The 15,160-nt window shown below is 35.9% G+C and overlaps 1 protein-coding gene across 1 annotated transcript in view; it reads left to right on the forward strand.

The window, feature by feature from the left end:
- Nucleotides 1-8,370, forward strand: part of LOC107729381 (cytoskeleton-associated protein 2-like) — a 13,730-nt gene extending 5,360 nt beyond the window's left edge. Inside the window, exons 5-10 of the mRNA XM_016539898.1 lie at nt 703-819; nt 943-1,141; nt 2,864-3,019; nt 4,366-4,423; nt 5,793-5,937; nt 7,613-8,370. Coding sequence (XP_016395384.1) covers nt 703-819; nt 943-1,141; nt 2,864-3,019; nt 4,366-4,423; nt 5,793-5,937; nt 7,613-7,898 — 961 coding nt within the window. The 3' untranslated portion in view covers nt 7,899-8,370. The remainder of the gene's footprint in view (nt 1-702; nt 820-942; nt 1,142-2,863; nt 3,020-4,365; nt 4,424-5,792; nt 5,938-7,612) is intronic.
- The last annotated feature ends 6,790 nt before the right edge of the window (nt 8,371-15,160 follow it).

Genomic DNA, 15,160 nt, shown 5'->3' on the forward strand with positions numbered 1-15,160 from the left:
GTGTCATGATCAATTCTTTGTGACTATATATTTCAAGTTTGAAAAGACGTTTAGTTCCCACTTTAAGTGAACCTTAGTTCCCAGGTCATCTACAAGATCGATTAAAATGCTGATAAATTCAAGAAAAGATGAGACAAACACATGAAAGTATGATTGAAATGTAAAAAATAAAATAAAATAAAACGTGTTTATTCTGTGGCACCTAAAAAAAATAATTTGGCGCCTAAAAATTTTTCTTATAGGAGCCAATGGCTCCTTACTCGATTTTTTTTTTGTTTGGAGCCCTGATTATTTTCCACATACTGTACATTATTGTTTCTCCTCTATGCCCTGCCTTTCTGAAACACGTCGATTTTTACAAAGCTCATCGTTCTGAAAAGCGAGGTGGAAAAAAGCAGAAGGTAAAAATGCCCATAAGAGGTAAAAAATAAATTTAAACCTATTTGAAAAGATTAATTTCTATCACTGCTGTGAACTGACCACCACACAGAATATGAAGAATATCAGAAACTTCAGGAGTCAGCTGTCCACTGTAAAATATCAGCACAATAACAAAATATCGTCTAATTATCGTTATCGATAAAATTCCAGAAAATATTGAATATTAAAATATTTTTTTTTGTCAATATCGCACACCCCAGGGAAAGTGTATTTTATTGTTCGTGTATGGGTCAAAGCGTAGCTGAAGTGCTGTGTGTGCAGGCGTAAGCTCCAGGACTGGAGGGACTCGAGGGGGATCACTTATAAACGCCCCCCCATGCCTGTTCATCTGGTGAGGAGGAAGACTGTTTCTGCTCTTCCTCAGCCGTTCTGGACTTCTATAAATTCCAGAAAATATTGAATATTAAAATATATTTTTTTGTCAATATCGCACACCCCAGGGAAAGTGTATTTTATTGTTCGTGTATGGGTCAAAGCGTAGCTGAAGTGCTGTGTGTGCAGGCGTAAGCTCCAGGACTGGAGGGACTCGAGGGGGATCACTTATAAACGCCCCCCCATGCCTGTTCATCTGGTGAGGAGGAAGACTGTTTCTGCTCTTCCTCAGCCGTTCTGGACTTCTATGGAGAATGAAGATGAGGTTCATGATGTTGTCTTCGCTGTGGACCGATCGCTGGATGACTGCATTCAATTATTACAGCAGGTATCATTCATATTATTGTGTGAGGTGTTATTATTTTTTTTTAAATGCGTAATTAAATGAATGTGCGTAACCAGAGACAATGCAACAAAGCAGACTCTTCCATGTAAATATGAGTTTCTGTTTGAACCAGCTTCACACAGCTGCTAATAATCAAATATAATTTCCCTGGTCAAGACATTGTGCAAGTAAGTTAGTGAATAACTTGAGTTTTTTTTGTATTGTGTGTGTGGTCATAGGTGAATGTGCTTTGGATTTACAACTGAAGACAGATGTTGGTTAATATACTTGAAAAAACAAAAGGGCATAGAAAAGGCAATCAAAAGCAAATAAAGAACTTTGGTCAACGAAGAGCAATGATTAACACCAGCCTTCATAATGTAACCTATCTTTATGACTTTTGATATTAATTTTAAAACATGGTAATATACACATTAAAATATAAACTTTGGTTAAATGGTTTAATACAGTGTGTGTGTTTGTAAATAAATGCCATATTAGAGCATAAGTAGGCATTCATAAAACACATGCCCAAATGAAACGCAGTTGGTAAAAATGTTAAACTCCAGTAATAATCCTAATCTCACAATTTAACCCTACTGACTTTCCTAAAACCAATTTGTTCATACTTCATCGCTGGACCGATTAGAGCATTAGGAAATCATGACTGCAGAAGGTTGGAGTATGTTGACGTCTTTCCAATTTTATAGCCCTCTGAGTCAATAATCATTGTCTAGACTAGAAATTACTGGATTCTGAATTTCAGTTTCAATCACATATGTGATCTACTGTACCATGGGAAAAATCCCCTCTCAACTTTATTAGGCAAGGTGTAATTCTTTCAGATAAAGCGTTCTCAAACCAACATTCAACATTTGTCCGGATTGTTCCCTTATCCCTAATCGCAGTGTTTGCTTATCCAGGTTTTGTTGAGCCGATCTCCGGTGTTTGCCATTTTCTGGCATTAATCGACCATGATGTTTACAAGCCTTTTCCACCAGTCTGACTCTGACCACTCTGAGCTTATGATAGAATCTGGGTAACCAAATGGTGCATGGTCCCTACATAGTATGGAGAAAAAAAGTGGGGTCAGTGGGGACCAAAAACTGGTTTCCCGCATTCTTTAAAGGGGTCATATGATGCAATTTCATTTTTTTCTTTCTCTTTGGAGTGTTACAAGCTCTTGGTGCATAAAGAAGATCTGTAAAGTTGCAAAGACTAAAGTCTCAAATCCAAAGAGATATTCTTTATAAAAGTTAAGAGTCAACCCTCTTGTGTTCAGCAGAAAACAAATGCATACAGGTTTGCAACAACCTGAGGTTGAATAAATGATGAGAATATTTTCATTTTTGGGTGAACTATCCTTTTAAGTAGTAGGGATGTAACGATTAACCGCGAGCCGGTTGAAAATCGATTCAAATATGTGACGAGAGCAATAATATGCAAGTGCTATATTAGTACATTATTATAGTGTTATATTTCAATTTCACAAAGAAACGTGCAGAATTTTGTCCAAGCAATAAAAGGACACTTTTAATTTATAATTTGTCTTAAATCTCATTTTGTAAAAAAAAAAAATCGTGAGTTGAGTGAATCGTTACATACCTACTTTTAAGCGTTTCTGGAGCTGTGCAGCACATGTTGCATTTGACTCCAGAAGGTTTTTTTTAGGTCGGGATGATGCTTCCCTCTCTCTGGTGCTCACTGATCTGATGCTGTTGACAGGGTTTCCCAGCAGAGCGGGTCAGAGATGTGCTGTCTCGGGTGCCAATGGCACAGAAGTTTGCTAAATACTGGATCTGCCAGGCCAGACTAATGGAAAGAGCGGGAAACCTGGAGGTGCTGCCCATGTTTCAGGAGGCCATCCGTGTGGTGAGAGAGGTCAGTCTCTCTTTATCTCCCACAAATACGTGTTTTCTTCCCTTGATGTTATTTGCTTGTTTGCTTCGTTTTAGTCTGGAAATCTGAGAAGCCTCAGAAGAGTTATTAGACTTTCCCCCGGTTTCACAGACAAGGCTTAAGCCTAGTCCCAGACTAAAATGAAAGTCTGAGCAGTTTAAACTGAAAGAAACTTGCACTGACTGATCGTAAAATACATCAGTGCCTTTGTTTTGGCTCAAGATGCACACCAGAAATGTTTTTTCTAAGCATGTTTATAAAAATTGCTTAAATGTCTTAATTGAACTGTGATCTAATCCTGGCTTAATCTAAGCCCCGTCTGTGAAACCAGGCCTTTGTTTTTTATTATTATCAATTATATTAAATGTTATGAGGTGTTACCATGTTTTATTTAAAAATAATAAATTAAGAGTAAATGTAATGTTTTTATTGATTTTTATTTTGTTTTTCAAAGTGCTGTCAAACGATTAATAGCATCCAAAACAAAAGTTTTTGTTTACATAATGTGTGTGTGTGTGTACTGTTTCTATAAATACACACACATGCAATATATATTTTGAAAATATTTACGTATATCTTTTTATATTCATTAGTGCTGTTAAAGATTAATCGCGATTAATCACATACAAAATAAGGGTTTTTTGCATAATATATATGTGTGTGTTCTGTGTATATTTATTATGTATGTATATATAATACAAACACGCATAGTATATATTTAGAAAATATTTATATTCATTTAATTTATATTATAAATATATTTAATATATAAACATAACATATTTTTCTGAAATACATCCATGCATGTGTGTGTATTTATATATACATAATAAATATACACAGAACACACACACATTATGTAAACAAAAACATTTATTTTGGATGCGATTAATCGCGATTAATCGTTTGACAGCACTATTTATATTATATAAAAATATAGTTAATATATAAACATAATATATTTTTCTTAAATATATATGAGTGTGTGATTATGTACATAATAAATATACACTGTACACACACGTACTGTGTGTAAACAATATTATGTATTATTGACAGTTATATAATTGTCAATCATATATTATTGACAATATGTAAACAAACTTATTTTGGATGCGATTAATCGTTTGGCAGCATTGTTTTTTTTACTGTTATGATACAGCTGTTGTTGTTTTTTCTTAGGATGTAAGCTAATTCCACTTCTTAGGCAAGAGCTTACAGTAACAGCAGATGACTTACTTTAGTGCGCGTGTAAAATTAAATCCAAATATCTCACAGCTTATGAGTAACCAATCTGTTTTCACTTATTGCAATATGTTTCTTAACAGCCAGTGGATGAGCTACGGTCTGTGGTTTTTGAGATCCTTAAAAAGAGACAGATTCAAGGTAAAGGCATTCAATATTTTCGTCATCCAGTGGCATACACTACATTTTTTTTTAGCAATGACTTTTAACAAACTATATGGCAGTGATTTTTAGTTTTACACTGCTGGTTTGAAATTCATACTTTTTAGTATAGTTGATAGATGTCTCTTATTTTCAACGAAGGCTGCATTTTATAAAAAATACAGTGTTTAATGAAACATTACTACAATTAAAAAAATAACAATTTTTTACTTGAATCTCTGTTAAACTGTAATTTATTTCTGTGATGCGCAGCTGTATTTTCAGCATCATTACTCCAGTCTTCAGTGTCACATGATCTTCAGAAATCATTCTAATATGCTGATTTGCTGCTCAAGAAACATTTCTGATTATTGCTGCTTGATAATTTTGACATGATGTGATGCCATTCAAAAATATATATAAGAATGCATTTAATTGATCAAAAGTGACGATAAAGATATTTATAATGTTACAAAAGTTTTCAAATAAATGCTGTAATTTGGACCTTTCTATTCATCAAATAATCCTGAAAAAAAAGGCAATTCTCACAAATATCTTAAGCAGCACAACTGTTTTCAACATTGATTGTTGAGCATTAAATCAGAATATTAGGATGGTTCGAATGCCATCACAGGAATAAATTACATTTTAAAATGTAATTTAAAAAAAATTGTTTCCTAATATGACTGTTTTTAGTGTATTTTTTAAAATTAAATAAATTCAGCATTGGTGAGCATAAGTGACGTCTTTTAAAAACACAAAAAAAGAATCAAGTTATTAATAATAATAAAATAAATAATTAGATAAAGTTTGTCAAGACAAACTTTAGGTTGGCTTGAGAAAGCCTAGCCTGAAAGTTTAAAGTAGCTGTAAAAGCCTGAAGTTTGAAAATTTAGATAGATGTTGATAACCTGTTTCTAGCATGATTAGCACGTTATTAACATGATTGGCCTGTTACTAGCATATTGCTGGCATGATTAGCATGTTGCTAGCATGATTAGCAAGTTACTAGCATGTTGCTAGCATGATTAACAAGTAACTAGCATGTTTTGCTAGCATGATTAGCAAGTAACTAGCATGTTGCTAGCATGATTAGCAAGTGACTAGTATGTCGCTAGCATGATTAGCAAAAGTGACTAGCATGATTAGCCAGTTACTAGCATGTCGCTAGCATGTTTCTAGCATAATTAGCATTTGATTAGCGTGTTGCTACCATGATTAGCCTGCTACTAGCATGTTGCTTGCATGATTAGCAAGTGACTAGCATGTCGTTAACATGTTTCTAGCATGTTGTTAGCATGCTACTAGCATGTTGCTAGCATGATTTCTCAAGCTAACCTAATAATAAAAACCAATTTAAATCATTCAGGTTTGTCTCTGATGCCAAAAGAGTGTGAAGCAGAAGAGACTGGAGTGTGTGATGAAGAGCACACCCCAAAACCCATCAGTGCCCTCATATCTGGAGCGAGGGGAGACTCGTCTGTCGTCAAGTATAAAATCACAGCGACCCCAGGGTGAGACACCTGCACACTTAGTAGGGCTGATTTTCGAATATTCCTCTAATTTAAAATATAAATCCACATTTGAATGTTAGGCGTGCGTCAGGCATCAATGCAGAGATGTTGTTTACATCAAAACTGAAACCAAGCTTTTCACACAGAACGCATGTTTATCGCATTTTCTAGAGGGACATCTATCAGCGTTGCACTCGCGTCTCGCACAAGAGAGCCGCATGTTTAGAAAGCCATGTAAAATTAATGCAAGTTCAACTTTTAAAAAACATGGTTTTCCCCATGAAGAAACGTGCATTAGTAATATTTTGCTCGATGCGCCCTCTTGTGGCCTCAGGAGAGAAGCCAAACGCTTTTTCCCCCCCTAACGGAAATTATGCATTTTAAATTTGAATATTTAAGTACAAAATTCGAATGTAGTTTTTCAGCCATTTTGTGACAGCCCTAACGCTTACACAATCCAGCTGTGAACTTCAGTAACCTTGATCCCGTGTGCATGCGAATAATGATGTGGGACTTTTACCTCTTCATGTGCTCCAGTGCCTCTTGAAAAAACAGATTTTTTATCAGTATTACAGGTTTTCTGAGATGTTGAAATATGCAAATCAGGGGTTTTCTGCTCAGAATGAAGTGGAGGTGGTACTGTCCTGATCATGTGCACACATGCATAACAGCTAAAAAGGTGCCCTTTTGCACATAAACATGACTTCCGGTCATTAAACACTGAAGAACATTTCATTAAAAAATTCCAGCCGCCTCTATTTTTCATTTTACTCACAGTCCAGTGCCTCCTGGATCGCCAGATCGCCTCGAACCCAGCGTACATTTATCACCCTATTCTAAAAAGCATTTCTAGAAAACTGATCAAAACACATTCTTATGACTTTACGTGAAATCTCCTGACAAAATGTGTGTACTGTGTATATTTGTAATGTGTGTGTGTGTGTGTATATATATATATATGTAAATACACACACATGCATGTATATATTTAAGAAAAATGTTATGTTTATATATTAAATATATTTATATATAACATAAATTATATGAATACACATATACATGTAAATATTTTCAAAATATATACTGTATATCTGTGTATTTATATATACACAGTACACGCATATATTATGTAAACAAACTATTATTTTGGATGCAATTAATCGAAATTACGAAATTAACTAAATTACTGTTTTTTTTGTTACTGTGCAAGAGACTTCTTTCAAAACTCTTAAAGTCCTTGCACACCAAATCCAAAATTTATCAGATAAAAAAAAAAAATTGTTTTGCATGTTAAGAAATAAACACAACCTCACGTTGTGTCCATCACGTTTACACTGCCTCCGGAACTTTTGTGCATCATAAAAAAAAAAATTCGGCTCTGGTTCTATTTTCTTCATTTTTCGCATCCGTAGCAAGCAAGCATGTTGAGAAGTGCTTTGATGTGTGCAAGGTTTGGATGGTGAATACAAATAAATGCATACGAAAAATTGCATCGAAAAAAATCTGGACTAATAATTTAGGTGCATTCAGGTTAATCGGGACATCTTTTCCCCAGGCCTCTCAGTGGCACAGTGTCAAATGCTGAAATGAACATTTTTCAGTTGCCAGGATGATTGTGAGTTGTTTTGGCTGCAGTCACTGCTGGGATGTTATCTGATCATGCTCATGTTTTTAGGGGCAAAAGGAGTCAGCGAGGAGCAGAAGCAGGGCAAGTGGACGGTCATGAGATCCGCTTCTTCACCCCGGTGCGCCGCTCGGTGCGGATCGAGAGAAGCGCTCGGCGTTATCCCACAGCTTTGCTGGAGCACGAGCCCTGTGTGACCTCTCTCTGTGAGCTTGCAGGTGAGCGTCAGGAAGAGGTCAAAGGTCAGAGCTCTCCTGTGTATGTGTACCGTGAGAACGAAGCGCTGACAGACCGCGTTCACATTACACTTGTTTATCCAGAGGAGGAAGAAACGTGATGGTGTTTATCAGCACGCTCTGACCTTCAAAGCAATCAATTGTTTTAATCGTTTTCATTCTGCATTCACTATTTCTCTGTAAAATATTAGCAGCAGATTTCTGTATGTTACCTGATTGGTTCATACCTTCATTGCTATGCAGCACTGCTGTATGTACAGATAAGATGATGGTTTTGTCTAAATGTGCTGCAAAAGACTTGACACGACGTCTAACTTATCTTTAAAACTTTAGTTATAATTTATGAATTAGACTCAATCTCTGCATGAATCTTATTAAAGCATATTTGAGTCAGTGTTGCTGTAATTTTGTTCCATTCAAAGTGGAGAGTTATTGATCAGACGAACAAAGCGAACAAACATTTTATGAATCTTTGCATGCTCTGTGCTCTGTTTTTAGGTCATTTCCCATTGGTGTTATGTAATATGACTTTATCTACAGTCTTCATTGTTTAATAAATCTTGAAATGTTGATTGGCAAGCAGTTTGAGGTTAGTAAGAAGTTCTTCTGTTACTGTGCGGTCATTAAACTTCAGGAATGGGAGGAATGCATTTTCCCAGGCTGCTCAAAACAAGCAGTGGGTGGATCTCGATCGAGAACTCTTGCATGCACAGGACATGAGGTCCAGTAAACTGATGATTTGAAGGGATATTTTAACCAAACGAGAAAATCTAGCATTATTTATTCACTCCCATGTCACTCTTTAGAACACAAATATTTTGGGGGTTTTTTTGGTCCAGTGTTGCCTGTTAAACACTCTTCAAAACATCGATAGAGCTGTCTTATCTGCAGGAAGATGAAATACAAGATCTTCAGGAGCCACTGTGTAAAATATAACAAAAACTTACATTTATAAAGCGGAGAGTTCCAGTCCTTGATTCTGATTGGCTGAGCCGCGTTCGAAGCTGTTGTAAATGACTCTACAAAGTAACATACACCTTTGTTTACTTCTGTGTGTTGCTCGGCAACCACTTTGTTGCAACCACAATTGTTTCTGAGGAGCTACATTGTTTGGTGGAAGAATACTGTTTTTATTAATATCATTACACTTTATTTGCTCTGTTTTATTTCGTGAAACCTTACTACGTATATGGAATAACCGTTTTATAAAAGCAGTGAACCCCGTGAAGCCGTGGTTTGCAGTGAATTTATAACCGCTAACTCCGCTTCGCGTGGTACCTAACAACGCCCCTTAGCTGTTATAAATTCACTGTAAACCATGGCTTCACGGGACGTATTGCTTTATTTTGCATTATTTTTAGAAGATTTGTGGTTGGTAAGATGTTTTTACGTTCTCTTAACAAGGCTGCATTTATTTGATAAAAAATAAAAAAACAGTAGAACTGTGGAATATTATTACAATTTAAAATAATAAAAATGTAATCCGTTTTATAATTTATTTCTGAAGCCAGCCATCGCTCCAGTGTCACATGATCCTTCAGAAATCGTTTTAATGTGCTGATTTGCTGCTCAAGATTTTGTGGGAGTTCTTTGGTGAAAAGAGAGTTCAAAAAACAGATTTAATATTTGAAATAAAAATATCAGAATGAAGTTGCACAGATGTATAAAGCTGAATGTAGTGTGAGATGAGACTGTGGCAGAAGTGCCTGAGGATAAAAAAGCGATAAAGCCCTGATAATGATAGGTCCGTTTGAAAATGTGGAAGTGCTTATTACATTTCTGTGAGTAACGTACGACAGAAATTTGTCACTCTGCAAATGACGCAAGGAATTTTTTGCAGTTCACAGCAGCAGTACATGTCACGACAAAACACCGCTGCAGTGCTCACCTTTCAAACAGCTTCCATAACTCAATATTGCTCATCTATAATGGGACTGCAATACATGTGTATATATTCCAGAGTTCAATACAAGTTCAACTCGATCGACAGCATCATAATAAAAAAGCAACAAGTAAAAGACTTCCAATGAAAGTAAATGGGGCTAATTTTGGGAGAATTTAAAAGAAGAAAAGTTTACCGTTTCAGAAAACCACGTTTTTTTTTTTTTTTTCAGCTTTTGTTTGAGTACAGCTCAGTTCCCATCTTTACAATAATGTCACAATGCGTTACAGTATTTCAGGTTCAATGCAAGTTTTGTCTCAATGATTAAATGTATTGCAACAGGGTCAAAACCACAGAAATCTGGGTTAAAGTATAAAAACTTTGGAATGGTTTATTTCCACAACTCTCATTTTTACAATGGATAAAAATAATAAAACCAAACCTCCCTTGTATTCTATACAACTGTCTTCAGTTTTTCTTTTGTACTTCTCTCTAAAAACCCAAACAAAAAAGTATAATTTTAGTTTAAATAATATTTTATACTTGAATTTCACATTACTTTGGTTATTGTTCTGTAGACTGTGGCTGAGTTTCTGAGTTTAGTGCTGTTTGCTTTAATAAAGCGCACATGGTTTGCAGTAAATATATATACCAAGTGTTTCAGAATTCAATGAAACTGATCTAGTGCAGAAACTGCGACTTCCAAAGAGCACCGCTCTGTATCTGACAATGATAGATGACGAGAGTTGACAACTGTTAACTAGTAAACCACAAAGTTTTACTTCTAAATTATTAATGCATGTACCGTCTTTCAGCAAATGAAGTTTTGCACGCTAAAGCTTGTCCAGTGGAGAAATGTATCACTTGTCAATATGTTTAAAACCATCTTCAGTCAGAATTGAGGTGCTTTCATTTTAAAATATTTTCCAGGTTACATTGTTACATTGTGATTAAAGGAATAGTTCAGCCAAAAATAACTCAACTAACTCACCCTCAGGGCAAGTCTTTCAAGATCGAGAGGTTTCTTCATCAGAACAGATTTGGAGGAATGTAGCATTGCATCACTTGCTCTGCAGTGAATGGGTGCCGTCAGAATGAGAGTCCAAACAGCTGATAAAAACATCACAGCAATCCACAAGTAATCCACAGCACTCCAGTCCATCAGTTAACATCTGGAGCTGAAACAAATCCAATGAAGTTTTTTTGGGGGGGGGTTCATTCTGACGGCACCCATTCACTGCAGAGCATCTATTGCTGAGCAAGTGATGCAATGCTACATTTCTCCAAATCTGAAAACTCATCCACATCTTGAATGTCCTGAGGGGGAGTAGAAGAATTTAGAAATTGTGAACGAAAAAGTGAACAATTGTTCTGTGAACAGTGGAGACACAAGATTTGACATTAATGATTTTACATTGAGAGCATTGGGAAAAAAAATTGCATGATTCAAGTCTCCTTTATTTTTATAGTGCTTTATACAGTAGAGATCTTTCAGGGAAGTAACCGAATCAGTGATGCAAACTTCAAATCCTAATTCTGCTCTAATGCAGCTGCAGCAAGACAATAGTCATTATTGAAGTTCATGATGAAACGAGTTCAGTTTAGCGATTAAGCAGCTCAACTGAAAACTGTAAGGATGGTTTCCCTACGGTGGTTCAGGCTGTAGGATTGCCGAATGACTAAAGAAACGTTATCAGCACGATGGTATAAAACTGTACATTTCTAGTCTATTACCACCCACTGCCACTTATACCAACGACGGAAATAAGCGCAGTTAGAATAGCTAAATATGTGGGAGAGCGTTGCTATTGAGTGACTATTGTATTGCAATAGGTAGCACTTTAATATTAACCTTGAATCAAGACTAGTTAGCACAACCGTAGTGAGATTATTCAGCGGGAGCTGGTTTAATGTTGATTCAGTTCAGTTCCAGCAGGTTAAAACACGTCTCACTGATGGCAGGATTTATTTCGTCTGAGGCTACACACATTTTTAATAAATCAATGAAGGCATCTGTAGACATGCAAAAAACACTTTTAACCCTAAAAATGAGAACATCTGAAGCATTGAACCACTTGGGTGCGAATGGCCCGAATTGTAACCAGCTCCAGAGTGTAAGGATAAAAGCAGCATGATGTTAATGTAATCAATTAAAAACAAGTGTATTATTACCCCAGGTAATAATAGTGTACTTGACCACACTAAAAAAATACTTAAATACAAGCAAGCACATTATAGCACATTCTTACTTTTGAGCTAAATAAAATAATGTAAAAGGTATATGCTATAAATACACTAATTAAAAGTATATTTCTACTTAAGTGAGATTGCAAAAGTATACTAAATACCACTGATACTTAAATTGATTTAAAGTAGACTATACCCCAAAAATATACAGAGGGCTTTTATTAGTCTATTTCTTAAAAGTGTGCTTTGACTAATTAAAAAATTAAGAACACTTTTAACAGTTTAAATTGAGTTGATTATATATTTAAAATATCTTAGTAATGTAATAGTTATAAGTATGTTTCCCCAGCTGTGCTACTTAAGTACACTTAATATAAATACACTAATTAGCACTAACACTTAAACTGATTTTAAGTGTAGTCAGATGAAGTGTTTTATAACTGCATTGCTTAAAAGTGTGCCACGATCACTTCACATAACATTTTAGTGGATTTTTAAAATATATTATAACTACGTTCTAGGCAAGGCAAGTTTATTTATATAGCACATTTCATACACAATGGTAATTCAAAGTGCTTTACATAAAAGGAAGTAAAATAATCATAAAACAATAACCACAACAATAAAACAAGGAATTTAAAAACGTTTAAAATGATTAGAAATTGATTTAAAATGAATTTAAAACAGTTAAAAATAAAAATGATTTTGCATAAAATACAGTGCGATCAGCTCATTCAGTAAATGCACAGCTAAACAGATGAGTTTTGAGTCTAGATTTAAATGTGATTAATGTTTTAGCACATCTTTAGCTCTTCTGGAAGCTGACTGTATTAAATTGCTGTTGTAGTAAATTCCCGTTCGTAGCACACATGTGAGAGTGGAGTGAGGAGGAGAACGAGGTTCTGCGATGATTACGAGCCAGCCTTTCTGCTTCTTTATGCAAAGCCAGTTTCTGGCCTGAGCCGTCCCAGCTTCGTTTTCTACACTGACTGTTTCTTCTTCTGGATTATGCATTGCTCTATAGCACAGCATGCACAGTGCTTCCTCACATTACTGAATCCCATGTCTCAGCTGTTTGTTGCGAAAATGGCTTTTATTAAATCACAGTGTGTCAGTGAATGATTGCAGGCCATTTCAAAGCGGTTTTCTTTTCTAGACTTCAGTTCATTCCTGCTGCTTCACCTGCTGCTCTGCACTGACTGACTGATCATGCTGTGCTTTTGATCTCTCTCTCTCTCTCTCTCTCTGTTTGTTCTTTGTTTGGAATCTGTTGGCCTTGGATTTAATTGGATTTCAAAATAAAGGCTTATCTGAAGAATTTGTCTACCAAGTGCTTTAGTAACTTTTTTGTAAAGCCCCAGTGAATGCATTTTTTTACTCTTCTCATGACTAGAAGGAATTGTTGGTGGAGTAGTGAATTAACAACGCTGTCTTCCACAGCACTGCAGTGTGTGTGTGTGTGTGTGTGTGTGTGTGTGTCTGTGTCTGTGTGTGTGAGTGTTGTGTGTGTCTTCTTTGTAAATTCCACTAACATATGCCATATGCATCACGAAGTCCACACAGATAACTGTACAATCAAGTTATTCTGGCCATTTATTCAAATGATTAGGTTGAGAAAACTGTTCTGAAATGCATAATGTAAAAGCATGTTACTTTTCTTTAGTTTTACATTTCACTTTCACTTTTTATTAAGGCCTATTTACATTAAAGCATCACATAGGCTACCATGGTACAAAATCATGGACAACAGCGGTCTAACACGTCAAAGCGTAAGAGCCCGGTCTCATGAAAATGCATATCAATAGTACGCCAAATAAAAACGAAAACTCATGGTATTGATACCCAAAAACGGTCTTTGGCGTGCATATAATACGCAGTTTTCGCGTGCATATGATAAAACATTTGTTGGCGTGCATTGTGATATGTAGTTTTCGCGTGCATATGACACGCATCTACCCCACAACCCTAATCCTACCCATTGCGTATCATATGCACGCCAAACTCAATTTCTGCGTATAAACAGCACGCGAAACATAAACTCGCACTTACAGGATTCCTACACAATGTGTCTTGAATGATACAGGTGATTATCTCCAAGCAGAGATTCTGTTGAATAACGAGTTTATATCCCACATAATAAATGGATGCTGTTTGACCTGTAATGTGCCTGTGAACTTCGGCCATGGAGGCGTTTCCTTCTCATGTATATTCTTCCCAAAAGCCTCGCAGATACGGGGACAGATCAGTCCGGAGTAATGATTCCGGTAAGGCGGCGTCATCCGGTAAACGTGAGAATGCGGCATGAGTTCTGCCTATAAATGCGCACGACATCCCCGTGATCTGCAGACAGACGCTTTCTTCGGTGAAGAAGCTCGAGGACGGGGAATTCAGCGGATCATCCGAAAACCAGGTATATTCATGCATCTTTATCATTTGCACATTTCATTTGTAAAGGATATGCTTCTTGATACAAGAAGCAGGTTGTCTTAAATAGATTTTTTTAAATTAAATGACAGTCAAACTTTAGGAAAATGCACCCCTCAGTGACTGACTATTGCACTTTGATATATTAATAATACGAGCTATATATATATATATATATACACTACCGCTCAAAAGTTATATGTAGGCATTCATTAGCGCTCTATATGACTAGTGTATTCTTGGGCTATGGTTAGACGTCTATTACATTTTCACTGACAGCCCAAATTTAGCCTAGATGTCTAGGCTGCGTTTAGACGGCTATTAGACGTCTTTTTGAAAATTGCTTGCTGGGGAAAGATATTATCAATAATATCATATAATGTGTATGAATGTAACATTTAACAGCTTGTGGGATGCATGACAATATATTATCAACTTGCATTTGATAAGAAGCTGCGTGGGCGAAAATGACATGTAAACAACTTTAAGGCTATTTTGGCTGTGTTCATGGCTGGTCTGGTTACTGCTATAGGACTATAGCCAAGCTGTTAACATTAGACACAGATTGCCTCGATTTCGCTACATATAGAGCATGTCATGAAATGACACTCATATCTTTGTAGATATTATTGACGCTGCGAACATGATTAACCGAGACGGTGAAATGACGGCTATTGCTTGCTGGGGAGTAAGACTTGTAATGTTTTTAAAGAAGTCTCTTCTGCTCATCAAGGCTGCATTTATTTGATCAAAAATACAGAAAAAAAACGTAATCTTGCAAAATGTTATTACAATATAAAATAATGGTTTCTATTTTAATATCCTTTAAAATATAATTTATTTCTGTGATGCAAAGCTGAATTTCCATCA

The sequence above is a fragment of the Sinocyclocheilus rhinocerous genome, unplaced genomic scaffold (assembly GCF_001515625.1).
Source record: "Sinocyclocheilus rhinocerous isolate Xijiao unplaced genomic scaffold, SAMN03320098_v1.1 scaffold2085, whole genome shotgun sequence".
In the NCBI taxonomy this organism is placed as follows: domain Eukaryota; kingdom Metazoa; phylum Chordata; class Actinopteri; order Cypriniformes; family Cyprinidae; genus Sinocyclocheilus; species Sinocyclocheilus rhinocerous.